The 25,414-nt window shown below is 38.6% G+C and overlaps 1 protein-coding gene across 1 annotated transcript in view; it reads right to left on the minus strand.

The window, feature by feature from the left end:
• CPXM2 (carboxypeptidase X, M14 family member 2) overlaps positions 1-25,414 on the minus strand; it is an 83,488-nt gene that overhangs the window by 27,033 nt on the left and 31,041 nt on the right. Inside the window, exons 3-5 of the mRNA XM_026115895.2 lie at positions 22,133-22,272; positions 7,150-7,234; positions 6,489-6,639 (exon numbers count right to left, since the gene is read on the minus strand). Of these exons, the coding sequence (XP_025971680.2) occupies positions 6,489-6,639; positions 7,150-7,234; positions 22,133-22,272 (376 nt within the window). The remainder of the gene's footprint in view (positions 1-6,488; positions 6,640-7,149; positions 7,235-22,132; positions 22,273-25,414) is intronic.

Raw genomic sequence — 25,414 nt, forward strand, 5'->3', positions numbered from 1 at the left:
ATGCTAAAAGGTCAGTCCAGCAGTGCTCTTCAAATATGACTAAAAATGTCAAAAGACATCTTGTCCTGCAAAATCTGGTTGTTCAATGCCTTCTGTCCCTTTCAGTGAGAATGTATACAGCAAAACCACCTGGAAATCGATTTGAATTAGAGCCTAACCAGGTGAGAAAATGCAATTTATTTGTTCTGAAGAATCAAGAGGATTAAGTTTCAAATAATGCATCTACGTTTTTAGGTGTTCAGGCCAACCTAACTGCAGGCTAAAGTCATGCAAGCACATTGACAGCAGCGATGCTGCAGTAACAGTGCAGATGACTCTGGAATGCTAAACGCTTAAAGGTCAACCCATGCTAATTTACAGAAATAATTTGCTAATGCATAAATGCATAAGAAATGCAAATCATAAAAACACCTCTGCTAGAAAGTCACAACGTGTTTATAATGCTGAAGTGATATATTTACCCCTGCAAAAATATTTCTGTTGTAAAAATTAATATCAACACCATAAAATTGCCAGGATGTTGAAGGCTTTCTCTATCACCAGAAGCCAAAATATACAGTAACTGATTTTTTCCTAACACTTTAAACCCCTTCCTTTCAAATCCTGGCATTCTTTCCATACAAACATTAATATCATGGGAATGATGGTGAGTACAGTGGATTTGGTAGGCAATCAAGAAACTAAAAGAAAATCCTCTTACAGTGAAGAAAATTGTATCTCTGGTCCATCCTCAAAAGTATGCACAATTTGACAGATCTCTAGAGAATTAACACTCCTGTTTTGCCAGGGTCTACCATGAGTCTGCCTGGATCACTGAATATCTATTGCAGCAGAAATACAGATTGGGAAATAACAGGGTAAAATGTAGAAAGGCACAAAAATCCTGCGCACAGCTGCCTAGGTCTACCTTGGCAAAAACTATTTGCTTTCATAAAAGAGAGAATAAGAGACCAAAAGAGTAAAACCACAGAAGAATTTAGTTTGAAATGTATTCATTTATTCATGGCACCACTGCAAGACAGTCTCTCTCTCTTCCAAGGAGAAAAGATCCCGCAGAAGTGTGGCACTCCCATGGATACAGAGGAATATATTAACTTTTTCTACTAACCTATCTTTAAGTTACCAACTGTGTTAATTATAAGCTTGCAGATAAAGGTATCTCATTTCCTTCATCTTTCTATTTATATTCTTTGTAAAGATGGACAAATGACTAGAAAGCCTTTTCTATCTGCATTTCCATGAAAGAAAGAGATCGGCTCTAGGATGTCCAACCACTTTCCAGCATCACAACTCCATGTTTTCCTGTAAATTTAATCTACTATCAGAGAAGACTGACGGCTCAGCACTTTGACATATAGACAGGGTATTCAGGTTTATTACACCCCTACACAGCACCTAAAGCAGTGGAAAGCTGTTGCTTCCAATGGGTTTCCAGTCACTACGCTAACAACAAGAGAGCGTGCTGGTTCCCTCCACAGACACTTTAGTTTCCAGTGCTCTTTTAACTTGCATGGGGAAGGTATGAAATGAGCTTTGCAATGCTTAGGAGATGAAATCAACACTCACAAAACAATATGACCAAAACTCTCTCATTTAATAAAATCCTAACATGATTTGTTCATCTTGCATGCTCACAGAACTCCTACACTGAGCTGCAAATTCAGAAGTGGTGTTTATGTGGTACTACAAACGGCTGAGATAACAAAGTCATTCAAAGAGACTTAGATAAATTTTAACTAAAAATATGGAATAGTCTAAGTCCTTTAGACTGCCTTAAAATATCATCATATCTTCTTGCAAATGAGTGACTTTTTTGATTTTAATGCAATATAAATAAAGGTGACTTGTCATCTTGTCTTCACAAAATTGAACATGTCACAGACACCGTACACATAATCTTGAAAAAAATCCTGACAGTCATATCAGATGATCATAAGTTTATTTTCACATGATCTATTTCATGGCAGTGAGGAAGGGTATTCCATTGCTGATTTAACAGGTGATGTTATTCTTCTACTATATGTTAATTCTTTTCTATGCATTTTGATGCATAGTCAAATGCCTCACAACTAACTCTAGGCACACTCAATGATAATAATATGCAAGAGCAGCATTAAACTCTTAATCTGTGGTAGTTTTTTTTTCCCCCTAAACGTTTTCTACTAACATATGATCTTTCAAATGGCTTCGTAAAGTCTTATCCTAATAATAAGGGTACTTCTGAACGTTGGCAATACTTCTCCAGAACAAAAAATATGAAAGAAAACCTTTTGAAGACAACCACTGCACTGCTGCGTGATGTGACACATCTGTCTTGATGACTATGGAGAAACATAATACATTGGCCGTTTCCCAATAAGCCTTTTTGAATTTGGACTCATTTTTATTCAGTCTTTGCTCAAACTTCTAAAAAAAAGTTTTAAATTGCCTAAGATTAAGTTTTAACTTCTCAGTGGTAAAAATGGAACCCAAGGACAGACTGGCACTCCAAGCAAAAATTTACTCTCCTGAGTAATTCACTGAATTTAACAGTGCTGCAGGAACAATCGCTAATAACCAAAGATATAGGTAGGCAGTCACCACATTGTACAAAATGAGCACACTCCTAACGGTTAGCCAAACAGTCTGGCAAGCTGATGCAAACAATAAAAATAACACTGGATGATGCATCCACTGCGAAAGACAGTACCCCATCATGAAGTAGTTTAAAGCAGTCCTTTATCTTGGGTTGAAAGTGATGACATAATTCTTATTTAGAAAGCTGTATCATTGTTTAAAAACTAAATAATTTTATCCCAAACATATTCCATTAAAATAATTCCCTATTGCTTTGAATGCTCTACAGTATAAATAAATGCATGAAAGGCTCAGCTAATTTTGTCTCTCCTTTCACTGGGTGTTTTTAATCATATGCAGTTTCTTTTAGGTTTTTGCTAGGATTGAGAAAGAACAGTCAAGGAAAGTACATCTAACTGTCTGAGGCAATTGCAAAAGGCTGTGTGTGTCATTCTACATCTATGTAAATAGCAATGTTTTTGGAAACTGGAGAGAGAGTTAAATGCTGGTGCTTTCTTCCTCTTTCTCCCCAGCTAGTAATGGCAGTAGTGATCCTCTGCTATAAGTAGGATTTTTTGGCATCTTTCCTCTACAGTTAAATGCTTTTACCTTGGTGAAACAACAAATCATTTCTGCTATCTGAAAGATGGTACTGACATAATTGAGTAACACAGCTTTTTTGTAGAAATACTGTAATGGTAAAATCTTCCTGTGGAAAGGGTAGTTTGTCAAAACCATCCTACAATGCCCCCAAAATGTTTGTTGTGAACAAATACAAATGTTTCACTGAAAAAGATGACAAGCATCTTAATATATAATCAGTAACTCCTCTGATACAATCATTTAGTGTTTTCCCACAATGCTTCCAATGTTTTGTGCATGTAACCTATGTAGCAGGGTTTATTAACATGTCTCACCACAGGAATGGGCCTTTACTGCTTCCAAGTCCTAGCTGGCTCTAGACATTTTCACAGTGTTCTGCCAATGCTAAAAAGCTTTCCTAGAATACTAATATCTTACTCAGGTTTTTTCTTTATCTGGTATTCCTTTCTTCCCCTCCCCTGTGAGCCTACACGATGGAAAGCTGATATACACTACGGACTCAATGCAAGCCCACTTAATGCATTCATGGATTAATAAAGACATGAAACCTAACCTTACAAGTTTAAGACATGGAATGAAATTCACAGTCATGAGAAACTTTCAGAACTATCTTGTTTTTTTCGCCCACTTTTATTCTTCCAGTATCTCCCTACGTCCAGTCTGCCCCACGTTGTTATTGCTATAGCTGTGTGAACTGACAGAGTTCCACTTACTGATTTTGATGGATTTATGAGACTTGCCCAATGTTATGCAGAAAACCTCTTGTCAGAAGAGAACCCTTGATTTCTAATCCCACAGTCAATACAGTGTATTAGATCAGTGCTTTCAAAGAGGCTGGGTCCCATGGCCCAACCAGGCACTTATCCAACTCACAATGAGTAAGATGATACCTACAGAAGGTGAGGAAATTCAGTTACAGACAACTGAAGAGAAGTCATTGTCGTGTCCTACAGCAGGGGAGGAAATCATAACTGGAAAAGCCTCTGTAAGCTGGGGAATAGCTTTGTTTAGAGAGTTTTGCATGCAATGAAAAAAATGAGTTACGAGAGAGAAATGTCAGTTCTTTCTGAGCTAAAAAACAGGTTAGCAGCTTATCAAAACCTATTAGTTCTTTCAGTCCTACTACATTTTGAATGAATACATCCCCTTCCCATTGTGTTTTTCAATGGATGATTAAGGTATTTTCTTTCAAGAATAAACTGAATCAGCCACGGCAGAGAACTAACTCAATAAATGACTACCAGCAGAAATTACATTAGTAGCAGCTAGATATCATTTCCATTCTAAGCCAAGATATGCAGTAAGTCCTAACAGCACTCACTTCACTGGTGGAAGTGCACTTGTACTTAGCACAGATATATTTTGATCTCAGTAACACCTTCACCCATTGATACAGCCCGATGAAGTCAAAGGGAGACAAATGTCCACAGCCCAAAGTAGAATTCAGCCCAGTATGTGTGTATATCCAATAAGAATATAATATAAATAAAACCTGCATTTAACAAAAAACACCTTTCAAAATATCCACATTTTCACTCTTTCCTCTTTGACTTAAGTACAGAATTTGGAATTGAGAATAATTATGAGAATTTCCCTGTAAGTTGCTATCAGAAATGGTTAGTGTGTCATTTAAGCATTCCCTGGAGACCTCTGTGTGTGTCCTGCATGCCAGGAGAGTCACGGTACCAAAGAAAGCTCCACTTTCTCTTCAGTCTGACAGCATGTATTCTAAATAGTGGAGCTGATTTATTCCCTGTAAACCTACATAGGAATTTGGGATAAATTACTGCTTTCTGACAGTCCACCAGTTTCAGCTGTCCTTTTGAGAGCTGAGAGGAAATGCTGTATCTGGAATTGCCCCTCCAGAGTAAAAGGTACAGTAGGAAACAAGGTTGGAGTTTTCTAAACCCACGGTTGAAATAGATCAGAATCCTCCTGAAAACATGAATATTCACATACACAGGACATTCCTAGTCAATGCCATTCAGGTCCACTATGTATATTTTGACCCACAGAAAAGTATTTTTCTAAATGCTTTAAATTTTCATTACTTACTGGTAATATACCTATTGATTTAGTTTTATGACAATACTTGTTCAGAGAATTATCCCTTCAATGCCCCGGATTCTTTTTTTTTTTTTTTTTTTTTTTTTTTCTTTTCCTCTCCCCATGAGTATTTAAACTTCTAAAGGACAAAAATCAGGCTACCTCTGCTTGGCATGTGAAGACCCTACATCAACAGTGGAATTGGAGGCAGCAAGTCTCTGACCAGCAGCAGGAACAGCTAAAGCAGTAATGATAGGCTCTGGAAAGGCAGTTCTCTTTCTGGTTCTAGTATTTCTGAAAATACTATTCATAGCCCCCTGCAAAAAAAAGAGAGAGCTATCCCCAAGGTGTTTGAATTTAGATCAAAGAAAAAAAATGCAGATGAAAGATCTGGAATGACTAGTGAACAGTTTAGAACAGGTTTGAACAAACAGGTCTTCAAATATATATACAAATACACACACACACGTGAATCCATCATGCGACTACTTATGATATGCTTAACAGAAATATGGGTTTGCCAAAATCTGAAATCTTGAATGTCCTTTTCCTGAAGCAACCTTGAATAAGTTTATACTTTGCATACAGTATATAGCAAAACCTAATTGTATTTTACATTCATATGATAAAAAAAACACGTAACATGAATTTTGTGCTAAGTATCAGGATGTGTGGTTTCCACAGTCTTTACAAAACATGAGATCTTTTGCCGTCATCTGAGACTTACCAGAGATCATGCCGGATTCAATAACACTTGAGATTTGTTTTGTTTTTCTTACAATCCCCTCCCGCCCCGCCCCACCCCCCCCCAAGGATAAGCACTCCTGCAGTCACAGCATTCGGCTTCGAATTAATTCAGAGAAGTCCTATGGCCTATGCTATGGAAAAAGTTCAGACTGCACAATTAGAATGGTTCTTTCTTGCCTTAAAAGCTTGACAGCTGCAAGTGACTGTCTCAAGACAAATTCTATTGCCTATCTAGTATATTTGCACTCAATAAGATTAATTGCACTACACTCCAGCCCACACAACAGAAAAGTCTTGTTAGATCATCCATGCAATCTTGTTTTATTCATAAAACTACTTATAGCTACTACACTGTTGTATTTGAACAGAACTATCCTGACACCATCTGTGTACCCGGACAAGTATTTTTGTGTCTTTTTGAATAGCTCTGCTATTAAAGAGAGGTATTATATCATGAGCAAAGATATATAAGGAAATAAAGTTTCTATGTGTTGGTACAGGCAGCCACATCAACATCAATTGAGAAAGACTCTTACCTGGCAGAGGACACCCTAAGATTTCCAATCTCATACAGATGCTACCTTCTTCAAACCATGATCGAGGGTTTATACGGATATAGCGTGCAACCAGTGGTACCGGCAACATATTGAGAACTGGGATCTCTTTCTCACTGTTTCCTTCAAAAATCTACATAGGCCAAACATGAAAATGGCAAGATCAGTTCTTCTACTGGTAACAGATTCAGATAAAACCACCTGGTACAGCCCCAGGTTGATGGTGGTTGAGTCCAGAACTGCTCTTCAAAGAGCACAGTCCTTCAGTACCACTGAGAGAGGGGCAAAGGAGCCAGAGCTCCACATCCTCCCTCAGCCCATGTGCACCTGGACATGGCCGTGAGATGTTCACAGGGAGCAGCAGACTGACTCTAACCCTTGCACAGGCCATACAATGAGAAACATTTCTCATTGTAGAACGAGAAGACCCCTGCCAAGGTGGCATTTACGATAGAGTATATTCTGAGTACCTCTCTGTATTTTATAATTTGCTCTTAAAGTTACGCCAGGCCAGTAGGACCACTGGGAGATGCTGCCTTTCAGTCTTATACTGATAAAACAGCCTGGCAAATCAAACTCCATGTGGACAGCCCCCCCTTTCCCTCCTCTGCTCTTCTTAAAATGTCTGTTTTGTGATACTCACCATATCTCCAGATTCATTTTTGACAACAGTCCATGCATGGCTGTCATTGCTGACCAATACTCTGTAAGAGGTCACCCAGTTACTCCTTGAAAAAGACAAAGAGTATCTAAGTTATTTTTTCATAACTTAGAATGACTGCAAATTGTGTTCAATGTGATAAAGCTTGTAAGATTGCTAGTAATGGAAATCCCACTTGGCAAAGTCATGTCAGCACTTGGCTGAAAAAGTGACATGCAAATCTAGGTTTAACAGATGATTAGAAAAACCCTAGCACGTGGAAGCAAGAAAACATGCCAACAAGATAACATGCCATGTTCCCAGCAGGTGAGGGACTACTGCTCTCCTTTCCTTTTATATACAAACAGTCTTGAGGTCAATGGCTTATCTAGAGCAGATTTAATGCCCCAGTTCTCCCCTCAAATTCATTGGTCTGAAAGGGCAACGGTAGTTTATTTTTTTCCTAACACCTTCCTGGTCTCAAAGGGCAGTGCTGTTGGAGGACAATCATGCTTCAGAGGTATTTCTGTACCTTTCAGTCAACTCAGGATGCTATAACTTGTATTTTCATGTATGTAAACTGATCACATGTAACAGACAGTCCTCATTTTTGAAAATGGACATATCTAAGAAAAACTTCCTGTTATATTGCACCCAAACAAGTGCAACTTTGTTTTTTTTAATAACCCAAAAAAAACCCCATTAACAAATTACCACCAACATGCAGGAATTGATTTTGCTGTGCTTATGTTAAAAGGGACACTAATACCTGAAAAAAAGTCTATAAAATTTAGATGTTTAGTGTGATTTTGAAAAAAATGACTAAGTGAACCCAGCTCTATTGCACATTAAATCCATCCTCTGCAAATCACTAACCAGACTTCTTAGGTGAATGGATTTTATCATTCATAGTATTTTAAATCGCATAATTTTGACTTCTGCCAGGCTGACTGAATTTCTTGTTATGGTATTGAAAAGATGAATATCTGACTATCACCCACAACGCACAAACTCGTGCAGCACTTCTTAAACAACTTCAAAGAGCTAGCAGCCCTCTGCAGATACTCATTTTCTGCCCATCAGTGGCAGATCTCCTGGGGTAGAGGACTTGCTGGAGATCTGGGAAGTGCCATGCTGGCATCTCAACACTCTGTTGCTGTAAAATGATATGCAACAATACAGCCAGTGTCTTCAGTACACTATAAGTTTCTATTAACTCATATAAAGTACTTTCCTTTCTTGTTTCAGCTTCTGCAATAACTTGGCATTTATACTAAAAGATTTCACTGTGATCATTAATTGTAGGCAGGCAGATTTACATCCAGCAAAGATAGAAATGAAGAATTTAGAGAATGGTCTATATCAAAATTCCAGGAAAAGGAAAAATAACTTTTTAGATTGAACAAGAAAGCACACTTGAGGAAAACTCACAGGTTTGACTGAGGGATGTACCTACTCCGTGCACATTAAATGAGAAGGTTTCCTAAAAAAATAAAACTATTCTTCTTGGTCATTTTTAAGATCAGGGTGAATGACTGAAAAAGGCAATGTTATAAACCAAAAGACATAATTGCTTCTGAAGTATTTCAGAGCTTTCTAAACTGAACTACACAAAATTAAGAGGACAAACAATACATCCACATTCATTAGTCTAACAATGAAAAAAAGATGATGTAAAAATCAACAAGATCACAACTGACATTCTGCATAACTGAGAATTTTGTAAGAAAAACATGACGCAGAAAATGTTTTAAAAGACAACTCATTTTACTGACATAAGAAAATATGTGATTGTTACACTAATACTTGCAAGCTAGGAGTTTTATTTTCTGTATTTCAATTTTCTCACTCCATACACTTGTAAAGGTTTATACTTCTCCCAAAAGAGAACCTACACAGATCAGAGCTGCACACACAATCCATCTTGAGTGATAACAAGTAACACACTTTTCGAAGGTGGTCTGCCGGTTAAAATGCAAATGGGACTACATCCAGTCTTGCACATTTGCAGTGTAAGAGGACTACAGAGGAGCATGGGAGGAGGTAAATCAGGGGAATATATTAGTTCACATACAACATCCTATTAGCTGTGCTTTCCTGTAAGGAATAAACATACACTTTGCTTTTGTTTAGATGCGGGAAAAATACCAGAGCACTTCTTCCACCAGCATTGAAAACAAAACTGCCTCTAGAAGCTTAAATTCTTTCTCCTTTTTTTCCCCACGTTATAAGAAAAACTAGCTCTACCAGTATTAAGGAGCCTGGTATAAATTCAGATTTTCCTCAGAAATGACATCTTCTTGCCTTGAAATTACATTCTGTGTGATGGGGAAGGGGAATGTCTTCATGTTTTTAGAATGGAAACCTAGCAAGAGCACAGTGCTTCTGACCAGGCAGCTGAATATCTTTAAATCATCGACATTGCTACAGCTACACACCAGCAGAACAGCATTTACATGCTAAATCTTCTTGAAAGCTGCAGATTTTCTACACATGTGCAGCCTAGGAGGTCTGATACTTCCAGAAAGCAGATGGATGTGTTGCACATGCTTGAATCAACAACCGGTCTGTTTACAGTAAGCACAACGCTTCCTGGAATTGAAGAATTTAATATGTACACGCTGCCCAGTTTATTCATGTATATACAGAAATCCAAAGCTTTCTGGGAAATCCATCACAGAAACATGGCAGCTACAGCAAAGTCTTGTTCTAGATCAGGGAATTTCACCTACTCTGTTCTGGTACCTGATGACAGGAAGATTCATCTTATTGGATTTAGGATTTGCAGAGAAGATCAATTTCCACAGCACTTCATGTCGAATCTTTTCAGGGCATATTGACATTGAATGATAACTTCTAAGGAAGCTTGAAGGAAAACTATAAAGCTTAACATTATTTAGGATGTCCCTACTGTTGTCATGCAGAAGCTCTTCTGAATTCTGAATTACACTTTACCAAAACCTACCTGGACCTACCATAATATTCCTCAGACAAAACCACAGATATTTGTTGGTTTTATGGTTTTGTTAAGTCATAACTCCACGAATAGTTCTATACCAGCATTAAGAAAATAGTGCATTAAATATCAAGTTCTTTTCTTAGCAAGAAGAAAGCAGATTGATTGACAGTCTGTCTTTAAAAGCCTTAGAAGTTACCTCTAGTCCATTACATTCTAGCACAAAGATGGGCTTAAGTGCTACTTACATAACCGCCTCACAAATTTCTTTGATGCCAGAAATGGATGACAAGATATAGATTTGCGAGGAATCATTTTGATTCACGTGCTTCCCATTAGAATCCTTTTCACAGTGTATGCCAGACTATTCTGTCTCTACGGGAGAAGCCTATCTGAAAAGGCTCAGTATCTATTGCAAAGATCAATCAACTTGAATCAAAGAAAGTAAATGCAAAAGTCAAAATACAATTCAAAGTTACTTCACACGGTGCTTTTTTTTGTTAATTAGTTGGTTTTCATCCATGATGGATTAGCTTTAGATAAGGTGTATTTGAATGTCATCTAATTTTAAATCCAGGAAACGTCCAGCTTGCCCAATTCCATAAGGAAAAGGCAAGCTGAGGGAAGCTCAATTAAGCAACTTGCCCAGGGACAGGCAGAGAAACTGAATCAAAGAAGAGAATTAAATGCAGACATCTTACAACCTAGGCCAGTTCCCTTTCTGGGGGATTAGCTTTCCATTATCTAAATATGAACTATTTGTATATCTATACTATAAGGCTACTGAGCATAAAGAAAGCGTGATAACACTAAAACAACATCTTTCTGCCTTGCCTAGTATAATTACTGTGCTTTTCTTATATGTTGCACAGATAGACACAAGCAGCACAAAATACAGCAAGTGCCAAATGAGAAGTAGCAGACAGGGACATCCCAGACTGTTAGTTTGCTGCCTTCTAATGGGCAAGTACATCATCAGAGAGTTCTGACCGCTTGCATATGGTTTTATTTTGTTTCAACAGGATCTGCTATGCCTAGTATTTTAATGCAAAGCTTTTTACTTATGGAAAGCTAAATAAGCAAAAAGTAAAATAAATCTCAGTGTCATTCCCTTCTCTAAGCATGCTTGTCCACATCACCAAAGCACTTCACAGTTTAAGAAAATCCAGGCAGACTGGCAGGTTCTGGTCAGCAGAGTCTCAAGCCCACGGTGACGGAGATGCTGGAGATTAGACTAGCAAACACTGGCAGAACTGGGTTAGCACTGTCTACAATGGACCTGGCCCCAGCTAACCATATTGCTCTTTTACCATCATGATAATCTGATTTATCCACACTACAAACCCCCCCAAATTAATAAAAATGGACGTGTACACAGGTTTGTATCCTCTGGTAATGTATAAATTGACAAGCCAAAATATTTGAAATAGAGGAATCTCTTAACAAAGCGTATGTTAGGCAAACCTTACATTAATCTGTAATCATACGATAGAAAAAGTATGCTGGAAGTAAAACGACTTTCTGCTTGAGAAATTAATTTGAAGTCTCACACAACTAAATATAAAATGTATAATATTAACATTATACAATATTTATGCTGATAACACTTGAAAGCAACCACTGCCCAACAGTTTCAAAAATAAGCCAAGTTAAAAATGCTCAGGCTAGCCACAGGTGGCAATGCAAGTTTTAGAAATTAATTAAAATAAATATGATTTAAAACACAGAGCTTGCATAACAAAAGGGTATTTTTTAAAAATAATTGAAAAATCTGAATGTTTAATTTTTAAAATAGCTCCTAGCTGACCTAAATGAATATACTGCTGTGAAATCTGGTTCTTCAGAGGCCCTACGAATTCTGGCTCAGGACCAGAATTTCACATGCTCAAAGTGAATTAAGGACAGATTTCTCAAAGCTCTACTCAGTAAGGAGGAGTCAGACCGGCAAATGTGTTCCGCACCCAGCAGCTCTCACTTCCAGCAAGATCTTTACAAGATTTTAATCTCTGATTTTTTGGCATTTCTTGAAAATCTGGTCCTAACAGTTGGTGTTTTCTGTCACTGTGGTTGTTACATATTAAGATAGTAACAGCACCTGAAAACCAGAAGCCTGTTGCGTGGGTCAAAGACAGTCTCTGCCCCAAAGATTTTACAGTGTAACACATACCATTCACAGGCTGCTCTTCACAAAAAATATCTACATGCGTTTGAAATCCATCCCATACCAGCCTTTCCCCTTTCAGATCTCTTACACCTGTTAAACCCAAGCAAATTGCAACTCCTTTTCTTCCAAGTTTCTTTTCTTTGGTGAAATTTTTAATTTTCCTTTTCTTGTTTGTGTCCATCACACCTTTGCATATTGGTTACATACACACGAGAAGATATATGTGCTTGGTCCCTTAACATATCCAGCTGAACTAGCTAGGTGCTGCCTCACCATGCCTTCTTGTCTCCTGCCTGTAAATACTAAAGCACTGGAGAATAAAAAACTCTGAGTGAGCAGCAAATACCACCATTTATGTACACAGCTGTGAGTATATTTAAGGTAATGCCGAAAGGGATCACATCTACCAAGCGCACACAGATATACGGCCAAGTTCAGGTTTTCCAAGTCAGCGTTCCTCTAGCACGTAAAAGCTGTTCTTCAGCGTAGGGAGGGAGTGGAAGGGAGTATAAGGGAATATATATCTACATTCAGGGCTGTGATTACTAAATGTGAATAATCTGTGGTCACAGATGCCTGTATTCATTTGATACACTCTTTTCCTAAATGATTCAGTTCATTAATTTAAATCTTAGCCCCTTCCATGGAGGTTAAGTCAGAAGTGATAGAGGCCTGGGCTGGCAGTGTTTTGTTTTATCATCTTAATATCTCCATTCAGCCTCACTGCATAAAATCAGTTCTTTCCATGTAAAGCCACACTTTCCAGGGTGCAAAGTGGTGATTAACCCTTTGGAAGCACTGCTTGTGGGCACGCCAGTGACCTATTCCCTGGCAGCTCTTGCATGATGAGTCATTTAATCTCTGGCAAAACAGTCATAATTTGAGTGAGAGTGCTATGACAACTCATACTCACAACACAATGTGATCAGTTTTGACATTTTTGTCAAGAAAACTTGTGAAAGTATAAATACATTTCTGGGTGTGCTGTCATGGAATTCCACCTACGCAGGATCATCTAAGCAGGTCACAAAATTAGCTTTCTAAAGTCAGGAGCAAATGTCAAGTATTCATTAAAAGTGCCTGCTGGGCTATATGGTATACCAAAATTCCTCACAGGACAAGAACCACGGTAGAAGATGAATTAGTGGTGATACTGAAGTTAAATAAACGGAGAGTACTTTAGGCTGAAGCTGACAAAGGCTGACTCTCGATACTGCAACAACTAAAAACCCATGAGAGGACTCCACTAAGCCAGAGTTAACAGAAAACATAACTGATAAAGAAAAGCACTCAGAAACATTAGTATAATATGTAATTGCATTAACATTGAGGGTTGTGTCCCCCACCCCTGCACATTGAATTCAAACTATTTAATGAATCCCATCAACATACCCTGTATGATTTCAGTGGATTTGGAACAGTTCACTTAGGGAGACTCAGTGACTTCAGGGAAGCCATAATAATCTCAGTAATCCTGCCACTGACCAAGTCAGGACAAATAAGTTTGCACTGATTCGATGCACTGTAACAGTTCTTCATGTCAGTGCACAGCAGCTGCTAATTTTATTAGAGGACTTGGATAAAACATTCAGACATTTTCATTGAATTTGCTGAAGTTTTATCAGGGTATGTTTCTGAAGCCTCTGCATGGATATAAGAGGTATTGCTTTGAAATTCAATGCCAAGTGTATCTACTGCTCTTGCGAGCAAGACAGTATTTGCAGTTTATTCTAAGCTTTCAAAAGCAATATCGTGCTGTTGTTGCATTTTACCCTTTCTTTCCACATATATTGGAAAACTGGTTTAGAAACAGCTCATAAATACTGACCAGTAAACCACTGTACCATTTCTGAATGCCAGCGCAGTTAGACTGAATGGATTATCATTGCTTTTTATAACGTGATTAGTGGGATACTGAAGATGCTAATGTGATTATCTTTTCATGAAGGTGATCCTAAGAGTAAAGACCTTGGTCTTAATGCTACAAATGGCTGCTAAACTGGGGAGGAAGCAAGAAATTTTGCTCTCTTGCAAGCAAGAAGTTTATCCTCTTGCAATCCTCATGTATGGACTATCCATAAGAGCAGTCTCAATACTTGAGGAATTGCCAGTGAATACTACAGTAAATTAGAAAGTGGGACAACACATCTATTTTGTGACCAAATAAAGAGGGTCATGCCATACCACCCAAACCGCACTGACCTGAATTTATCCTCAAGTGTAAACATAGCAAGCTGGGTAGTTTCCAGAGATGTATTATTCTCCAAGAATGGTTTGTCAAAAGGGATGTTAGGAGTCATGAAAGGCCGTGTTACACACAACAGAGCAAGCTGAAGATGAGGATGTACTATAAAAAATTGCAAAGTTTGCTGGGTGTTTATCCATTATTGTCCTTTTAGAGTAGCACATGGAAATCAAACAGGTGAAGCAGCAGGGATGATAGATGGGGTCTACACTATTTCTTCCCATCTGTGCTTTCCAGTTCAAAATGTAGTCAGGAACAAAAGAATTCCAGTTTAAAAGCAGGCCAGAGCTACGACCCCATTTCCCCCCTGCAGTTGACTTGGGCTGTGTTAGTCCCTGGGCAGCTCTAGAAAGCGGCAGCTTCAGTCATGGTGGCTAAACAGGAATTACACTATTGAGCAAGTGCACTTCTGAATACGTAGTCTTGGTAAGTCTCTGTTTAACTGAGTTCCTTATTCTCTTGAAAAAATTGTACATCAAGATATGAAACTAATAAGGCCGATGCTATGCTCTGAATAAGTGAGTACAGAAGGCCTGGGATGGGCTTCCTGGTGCATGGGACATCATGTTCTCCTGGAGCAGTGGGATAGCATGTCAGGTCCTGAGGAGGGGTGTCAGGCAAGATATCTGGGCTTGGAATCATACTGCAGTCTCACAGCAAGGCATTCAGACTAACCTCTACCCAATTCAGAATTAGAGAATTTTTACTTCCTTAAAATTTGTTTTCTTAAATCAAAAACAAAAAAGTATAAAAGTAGAAGAACTAACTTTTTTAACATTTTAAAGTTTTCCTGCAGCTTAAAGTTCCAGAAATAAATGTATATTTAGAAATAAATCTATTTTGGATTTATGAAAATTTTAGACTGGCTTTGGAACTTGAGCATTTTGTAAAGAATATTTCATTCACTATTTTCCAAATTATGTTGTCATTTTATTATTTCATGACATGCAGCAATAGTGCATAATTTGACATGGTTGAAAGACTGCATTGTATTAGAACTATCAAGGATAACAAATACACGTTACTAACAAACATTACATCTTCTTTTCTATATTAAAACATCCTGTATGTGGAAACAGTCTGAAGCTTTGTATTAATACCCAGTACATTTTGTGTCTGTTTAGACATGTGGTTTTTTTCTTGATACAAAAGATAATGCTGAATTATCAAAAGATTGTTTGGGTTGTGGGAAACATGCTTCCTATGTTTTTTAGATTCTTGCCAAACTGCTAACAGTGATTAATATTTTCTTTCCTTCTGTCAAAAGAGTGCATATTTTAAACTATCACATCATTGCTTTAAATATATGGCACAATTCCACAGTGATGCTTCCAGTGTCCCACTCAGAACAGCCTTGAATAGTTGTTTAAGTATATGTAGTTCATGAAAACTCATAAAGACCTCTTGGCAGCAATATAAAGAATTACATACCATATTTCTCCCCCAAATATTCAGCCATAAACCCCTTTGTAGCCCAGCTATATCCCAGCTGCCAGCATCAACCCTCTCTAAGAATAGGATGTAACATGCCTTTCTAAAAGGTCACATCCCTCACACAATTTTTCTTGCCTGAAAAGAGAAACAAAACAGCTCTGCAAAGAGATGCCGCTACTGTCCTTCTATGAACTTGCTGTTCCTACCGAAACAGTGTCATAACTGCCCAGAAACACCAGTCCCAAAGTGTTCTCATCTATACGCCAGCATCCTAGGAAGGAACTGACATTCTGCCCACTCAAGTTGTTAACTCTTATTCATATCAACCCACATTTGTGTCACTTCTGAGTTTCAGATATCTTCAGCACAAAAGTCAAAGCAGCCCTGGTTCTTGCAGCTGGCCCCCATTTTACTTGGGGAATTTCAGAACATCTGCACAACTCCTGGAACATCTAAGCAGAATTTGCCATTTTTGATAATGAAAAAGTATTTTGGCATGGTTTCAGATTTCCTAAAAATGCCTCAGGTATCTGAAAAGCTACAGTCATTGAGTCCTTGTGCTTATTTTGACTGGTAGGAGGAAGAACTCCTCAAAATTCAGGAATTTTCCTTCAAGGCCCAATTGTGCTTGCTACAAAAGGGAAAAAGAACAGCAGAAAAATCTGATTCCAAGTGACTGTTATTGAATTCATAGCTGTGCAGTTTGAGCACAGAATCTGATGTAGAATAGAAGCATTTTTTCCTTGTGAAGGAAATGATTAAACAAATCAAGTACTCAGTACTAGCCAAGCATGGATTCCTCCTTTCTCTGGTTGGGTTACCTGCACTTTCAAGAGTTGTTTCTGCACCTTGGCCCCTTTGCCCACAATGCTCTCAGGTCTAGAGCTCAGGCACGAGAGCCCTGGGAAAGGCAAGCAGAGCCTTTCCGGCTCTTGGAGCCGGAGCCGGGCAGCAGCGGACATTTAAGAAGGAAAGAAAAAAAAAAAAACCATACACACAACACCACGCAACTTGCTTGAGCAGCAGTGGGAAAAGAAGAACTGAAGTTGAAGAGTTCCCATCATCATACCTGCAGCTGCAATTTTGTTTTTCTTTTCTTTTTTTTTTTTTTTTTTTTTAAAATACCTAACCCCTAGCAGCCTCTCCTGGTCTATATCAACTCTGTTCTGTTCCCCCCTTCTTTCTCCCTTTCCTCACTCTTTAATACCTTCCTGACTCCTTCCTTTCTTCTTACTTTTGCCCATTTGTCTGCTGATTCATCTCCCTTCCCTTATTCGTCACATTTAGTTTTTCTTTCCATATCATCTCTTGCTCAGCAACTCGTGCGAGTCATTCTATCTCCTCCTTCACTTACTAGTTTTCATGGGCAAGTTATTTCTTGGCTGCTGACACAGATTAGGCCAGCTTCAGAACACACCCATGACTAGTGCTTCCTCGTGGCTGGTTCTAGGACTTCGAGATGGTTGCTCAACAGGAAACGGGGACTTTGGTTTAGGCCACTGAAACCTGGTCACGTCTCCTTATTGATACGCTTCTAATTCTCAAGGCCACACAAAGATATCCAAAGAAACACTGGAAGACTGAGTTTGCATGTAAGAAGCAGTAGCAGACTAGCTGGTGTTTCACCTACAGAGGTGAGCTGTGATGACCATGGTCTCCCTACATAGTGTTCTGCAGGGCAAGAGCACTCTTGCTTCTAGAACAGTATTTAACCTTATCCATCTGCCACAGATGAACACTGGTTCTTGTTATCCTAATAGCTTTTCATTTTTTCCTCTACCTTCATTCTGGTGCTATTATCATTTTCAGGTCCTTTCTCAGTGGCTCAAGACCAGCTATATCTTCTCTGTACTCCACATACTGCTGCACCCACTTCCCTAGGACTGTATCTCCAAGTTAATCATTAATGGGGGGGGGGGGGGGGGGGCGAGGTGAAGTAGGATGAGACCTTGGAAAAGAGCAACATGCAAGCGTTCCGTGGGACAAGTAGAAATAGTGACTTAGAATAGAAAAATATATTCATATAAAAAATCATGGTGCCAATAACACAAATGCATGGCACTAAGTACTAACTGTGATCTTCAATTCTTCCATTGTCCTAAAATTTGTAAAGCCAATGAAAAAAGCCAGTGTTAAGAGACTACCTGTAGAAACTGTCTAAGTGAGTGGACCATCAGCAGATCGAGGCTACAATTGCCAGTGCTGGCAGAAAGGGGTAAAAAGTTGCTTTTACCATCAGTACACTAGCTTTGGCTAGGGCATCACTAAAACAAAGAGACTTGAAGGCCAGACTGCTATCTCAAATGTTGCAGCTCTGCAACAAGAAGCAGAGTAATTTGCTGCAGCATTCTGTGGGTGTCCTCACCTGCCTTCCCTTGTCATTTTATGTGTACTTTTCAAGTTAGTAGCAAGAAGCCAAAGCCACAGAGACAGGTCTGATCTAGGCAGAAGCTCAGAGTGGATGTTAAGTTAATTTTCCCCACTTAATATTAAATTTCTTGTTCAATGCAAAGGAAAAAAGATTCCTTTTTTGATTTTTTTTTTTTTTTTAATCGGTGTCACATAATAGCATTGGCAAACCTACCATATATCCTAGTGTCTTGATTCCTTATTCATGCTGGGAAAGTCTCCAAGGCTTAAATAAAATCTTACCTTGGCTCTCACGCTTGGCAAGCTTTTGCTTCTAATACAAAACAAATCAGCAGAGGGGTGTTGGGCTCTGCTACCCAAAATAAGTTTATTTTCCAGCATACGTTTCTATTGCCTATGAATGCACTATATTCTTGTCACATATCTTCATGAAGTTGTGAAGGTCCTTTAGGTAACAGAATAGTGCATTTTGCACAAACTCTCATACCATAAATAGTGGTTTTTGATGCCTTCACACTGTGGCCACTAAGACTAAGAGGAGGGAGCCAAAGAATCTCCTTTTTTTCTAGTGCCTGTTTATCAAAACTATTAGAAAAGATCCTGCCCACACCAGTAAAAGTCCTGTCAGCCTGTTTCTTCTGGCTTGGCTTATAAAAGGCAATTCACTGCATGAAACTCCCATAGCTAATGTCATAAACTCCTCTCCCCATGTTGTCAAAAGTACCAAAGCTTCCACCAAATGTCTTCAAGCTCCACCCTAATGCAACCTCTGTTCCATGCTTATCATCTCTATTATCATCCAGATTGAATTTCTCTTTGTGTGGCTCTTCTCCACAGCATAATTTCACAGGCTTTTTACTTCCTTCTCACTTCCTTGACTGCAGGAGGAATTCAGGAGGAAAGTCACACTGAAGATACCATCATTCAGATGCAACAAAATAATCCAAAAGGCAGCATCTGTCATCACCATGTCCTAGAGTGCTCAGAAACTGGCAAATCCCAGAACAATACTTAGTTCAGATGAGGTTTGCATAAGTCAGGCAAAACTCTTTTGAAGATGCAGACACCTACTTTGGTACTTCAAGGAATATTAAATTATTTTTAAAATTCAAGGCCTTACATATGCAGAACTAGACCATACAAACCTCAGGTAAACAGGTTTTATCTATACAATGTGAGGGAAGGGAAAAGGAACGAGGTGGACTCCAGGGAAGCCAGTCCCATTGCCAAAGCTGCATCAGCAGCAACTCAAATTTCTAACATTAGGGATTCTGACACAACCCCAGAAAGCCTGGCAGTTAGCAGAAGTGCAAAACACCATTCCGTGGAAGCTTAACCCACGCCTATTGCAGTAAGGATTATGCACTACAGGATTGATCATCTTGGATATGCCAAAAATGTAGAGGTGTGTACATCTACATATATATAAGTATATATACATGCACTTCATGAGACAGTAACATCATATCTTCCTAATCATGCACTGCAGAAAGTCTACCAACCTGCCACTTCAGCCAGCTGTCAGGATTTGATGTCACTGCTGTTGTTCAGTATAAAGGAGATCCTACATCTGATTTGAACAACTGAGTCAGACAGAGGCTACCGCATCCTAATCAGAGGAAAGCCACCTCCATGACGGGCCCTCGGGTATGATCTGCAGGTGGTGTAGGACATTATCCCTGACAGGGGCCTTACTCTGTTTTTCCCCGCACTGCAGAGCCCAGTCTTGCAGGACGTCCTTTCTGGCAGACATTAGCCTGCCCCACACTGCAGGTGCCTATTGCTAGCCCCTTCAAACCTGCCTTTGCTCCCTTGAGGCAGAAACATGCATATTTCTCTGCAAAGATGAATAACAACCTAGGAGGAACCTGGATCTGTTCTCCCAGCACTGACCCTGCTCCTCCCGCAGACCTTTGCAGTTCTGCCAGTTGACTTTGCACAGGGAGGAGGGTGAAACAAGACTCAGTCACTCCCCCCCACCCCCCCAAAAAAAAGACAGTGAGTACCAAATATACAGCATCAAGTCCTGATGTAAACTCACAATATAGCTAAACTAAAAATAGCAACACAAGATAAAGCAATGCAGCATTGGTGTTGAAGGGAACAATGATGTCAAGAGTACAAATACAGAAAGGAATAAGCCTTTGCTAGAATAATTATCTACCTAACACAGAACAATGTGGAATAAATATAGAAACCTTGCCAAAAGGGCTCCTGCTCCCACACCAATGCATAAAAGAAAAGAAACACCAGAAATTATAGTGTAGAAAGTAAAAAGGTTCTTTTTCTTTTTGCTTAACTATGGTGGTATTTTTCTGGTGTGCCTTTTATTGTAGAGCATGCAGATTTTCTTAGTTGAGGGATCTGGCCAGAAAGAATCTAAGGCTGTGCATCTCCAACTGAGATGGCCAAGGATGTCTAGCAATATGAGTGGGATTATTCACTCACGTAGTGCAGCAAGACCCAACAAGAAATTAAAAGAGATTGTGAATGAACACTGTAAAGATCAGGAAGAAGATAAACCATGACTTCCAGCTCCTGTTTAGGCCAGCTGATTACTCTATTCCTGGCACATGATTTTCACCTCGCTCATACGGGCTGTGTCATAGAGTAATTCCACTGATGTCAGCAGGGTACTTTTGGTATCTTCCATAGCAATGCTAGCTAGGGTCAGAGCTAGCAAAAAGCAGCATAAAAACAAAATAAAACAACAACAACAACCACCACCACCACCACCACCACACACACACCCTCCTTTTTCACATCCCCATTGCATCAAACTACAACCTCAGTGTGGAAAGGGATTCAGATATCTGGGGGTAGAGGGTGAATTCTTGCATTTCAGGAGCCTCACACTTGGATGAATTAAATATCCAGCATGAGCAACTGGTCTTTTGCTAATATGTCTATGGAGGAGTGGTTTGAATGGAAGGACTGATTTCTAAAACACAGTGAGAGCCTAATCTGGGCACCTACTCTGAGAAGCAGGTCACAACCAGGTAACTGCACACAAATACACACAACTCCATGCAAAACAGTTATTTCATAGTGCAATATTCTAATTCTGTAAGATAAGCAGTAGCCAAAAAGCTCGAGTGCTTTCAGCATTTGAAAGGGACAGCACCACAGGACCAGAAGCCAAGCTCCTGGGCTTTACAGTACTATATTGCTTCTCTTTTCAGCAAAAGAAGAGAACTGCCTCTAATGAAAAGCAGTCCTTCCTTAAAGCCATGCAGCAACCAGGCTATAACTCCATGGAGTCTTCCTACCATCCATAAATACAGCACAGCATACCTAGTAGCAAACACTCAAGTTCTGATCAAAACATACTGCATGTTTTTCAATTATGTTATAAACTCTTCTTTTAAAAAATAATACAGAAATAAATATTAACTGTTGATTTAAAAATCATGTTTTGGAACTTTAGCAGTTATCTAGTGATTGCCTATGTATTAGTAAGTGTCACAGATCACTCATTGTTCATTAGTATGATAAACTAACCTAGTTAAATATTGCCAAAAATTAAGAAACTTAATACAATCAAGTTCAACAAAGTGAGGATAAAGGCATGTAAACTATGTTGCTTCCTTTAACTCTATTTTATATGTAGATAATGATTATAGAAGTTTGCTGTCTTCAAGTTTGTATTGTATGACACACATAAACACTTTGCTTTTTGTTTTTCCTCTGTTCAATTACTTGATATAACATTGTATTTCCATTATTCCCCTTTCTTGAAAAAAGAAAACACAATACAATGTAAATTCCTTGGCTTGAAAGCCTCGAGTCACAGGGAGAAAAGTAAGCATGTACTTACGACCAGAGAGAGTTTCTTCCTTGTGTGATAACTCCAGTGAATGTTGTTAGCCTTCGAGCATCTACTTCAATCCACTGATACAGGTCATTTCTTCCTGCACACCAAGCACCATCATAAAAATCATTTTCGTTAACACCTGCCTGAAAAGAAGGCAAAGCTGTCTTCATAAATCAGAACCACAAAACCAAAGGTCTTTCATAGGAAAAAGTAAAGAAAACAGGAAGTCATCATTCATTCCACTTTCTCTTTTTGCTCAAGCACATGTTCCAAGACCCCCGAGACTGTCATTCTCAACAACTATATGGAGCTACCAAAATATTTTTCTTACTCAAAGCAAAAAAACCTACTGCTAAGTCTCTTTAAAAAACTAAGAACCTGAAATATATATTTAATATATAATTAAAGGGCATAAACAGAACTTTAGTTCTGTTTAGTTCAGCTTTGTCTGCTGGTGGCCTAATGGAGTCTTTATCCAGAAGAAGTTATCTGCATGGTCCTCCGAGTTATGCAAGTCCTAAAAAGCCAACTCCAATCCAATGACAGAAAGGTTAGAGGTGGAATAACCTCCTTTCCCACTGAAAGTAGCAAAGGAGAGTGTAGGGCATATGGAAACATTTTCCACCAATTCTTATTCCCAGAATTATAAAATTTTCATCACTATGGACTTACAGCAAATTAATGTCAGAGGATAAGAATTCAGGAATGTCCAGCTCCCAACTGTACTCCAACTTATATCCACCTACATCCCAATTTACACTGGCAATAAACAACAGCCTTCTCAACTTTTTCAAAAAAGAAATAACTGCAAGATCTTTTCAGCAAGATGTATTCTAAACACACACAAAATAGCATTTAAAGAAATGTAGCATCTGATGTCTATGGATATTCATCCCACTACTAAAACCCAGGAAGTGTTTTGCACCAAGCTGGTTGGAAACTCATAGAACGAATGCACAGAAGCTTTTCCATATGGCCCTCAAAAGCTACATGTATTATTATGGCATTTCTTCTGTATTTAATGTGGGTTTATCATTGCCATCCAGGCAATTCTAAGAATAGGTGTTCTTAAATGTTTCCCAATTATAAATGAAGAGTACAGAAAACTTTGTAAACCTACATAAAAGACAAAGATCTTAAACTTTGGCATAGAGTTATTGTTTCTTCACTGATATAACCTCAATTGCTGTATATACAACAAAATAAATACCCAAGAGCACAGTTGTTAATTAGATTGTCTGAATCATCCCTTAGCATCCCACTGAGCAGTATTAGCAGAGAGTACACAGTCACAGCAGTGTTAGAATGGCAGATGTTGGCGGGTTTGTCTACATCCATTTTTATGGAGTTTCTACTAAAATGCACTTTGAGGCAGACTGAAGCCGCAATAGAAGATGCAGCTGTCAACCCCATTCCCCAGTCCAAATCTATTTGCATCTGAAAGAAGTCCTGCAAAATGCAGACATATATTCAAATTCTAAAATTTCTCATTTTAAAAAGGTATCAAAACCTAACAAAATTTCAGGTGTGCTGTCTCAGTTTTACTGCATCTGCCAAACTTACATAAAGTCACCTAGTTCTCTGTACTAACTCTGATATCTAGAAAGTGAAGTTTGTGTATAAATTGAAGTACAAGATACAAAAGAAAATTCTGTTAACACTGGAATACAATTTTTTCAAGGAGAACTCAACAATGGGAAAATGAGAGAGAATATAAATATGATCACTGACCTGAGTTATAACCTTTTTCAAGAAAAGGTTTCAAAGTATTTTAAAATAAGATGGAATTTGAAGTAGCCTTAGGGTTTAAAACTAGTGCTTGCCAGGAAGCATTAAGATCCACAGAGCACCTTGAACCAGCGCTGTACTAATCCCACTTGCACTGATGAAACATCACCAATTTCAGTGGACCAAATACATCACTGACAGTGCTTCAAGTGGAATTTTTGTTTTAGGGTTCTTCCTCCTTCAGAATGAGGGCATTACACATAAGTGTGATACTCATCAGGGTGTCAACCTGTCCTCTACATTACAATGAGAGGAGAAAATAGAGGAGAGAAAGAAGGGCTTATAGGCAAAAAAACCTCTAAATTACATATTAAAGTTTCCATGGTTTCAGCTGGACTTGATTAAAAGCTTGGCATGTATTTAAGTCATACAGTGAATATGGGGAGTCTAAAGGGTATGATTACAGTTACGCAGATCTTAAAATAACAGGGCCAAAGAAAGAGCATAAAAGCCCTGTGTTACTACTTCTTCCTGATCCCTTTTTTCCTTACTTCAACTTTTCTTAAGCTAAAATAATATTTTTCACTAGGAATTTAGCAAGTAGCTGTGCATAGCTATCACAGAATACTGCTTGAAAAATTCTTAATAAAAATATCTCCCAAGGAAAAGAATCTCAATAGATTTCTGTGTTCTGTACCTCTTAGAGCCAGGACACTGTTCCCCACACACTCCCTTTTTTTTTTTTTCTTCCCTTCTTCTTCAAAAAAGAAGCTTTAAACTTGAAATTTCCTTGATGGACTCTTCAAAATATTATTTCTATAAAAAGCTTACAGCTTTTATCAAATATTTAATAATTTGTCATTAAAGTCTTTGGAAAATTATAATCTTCCTTCCTGAATGATGAGAACAGCTATTTGCAACGAATGTAGGTCAAAATACCCTATCCCAGTAAATTGTTTACTTTAATTAAAAAACCCCTGTATTTAATTAATGGAGTTAATGGATTCAAATTATGAGATACAGAAGACAATTTTTTTTTTTTATACAGCACATTTTAAATGCTGACATTATCTTCATCAGTAGAAGAGTGCAGGAGCTAACAGAAACTGGAAGCAAGGACTGGGCCTTAAGCAAACCTTTCTTCCTTTCACTGAATTTTCAAGAGCACCTCTAAGTCTAACCTAGCTTCTATAATGAAAAGAAAGACATTACAGCCCAAATGTATTCAAACGAAGAACAAAATTTCAGTCTTCTGCTGTAAGTCAGCTGCAGCAGCAGCAAAAAAATCTACCAACATCAAACCACTTATGCTTAAATTCTTCTCAGTTTCTAGCAGGATGATGACAAACATTATTCTACTGTAGGTAGGGGAGAGAAAGGAAAAAAAAAATATATAACTATTCAGGGTCAGAGAGTCAAGCGAGATTCGTGGTAAGAGTCAAGCGAGAAGCTGTGCGTGTCATCAAAAGCCCAGCTAGACCTGCCCAGGCCTCCCGTCCCACCCGGAGCGGCTCCTCCACGGCCTGGCCGGCGGAGCTCACGCCATCGCCGGCAGCA

The sequence above is a fragment of the Dromaius novaehollandiae genome, chromosome 6, assembly GCF_036370855.1.
Source record: "Dromaius novaehollandiae isolate bDroNov1 chromosome 6, bDroNov1.hap1, whole genome shotgun sequence".
NCBI lineage: Eukaryota > Metazoa > Chordata > Aves > Casuariiformes > Dromaiidae > Dromaius > Dromaius novaehollandiae.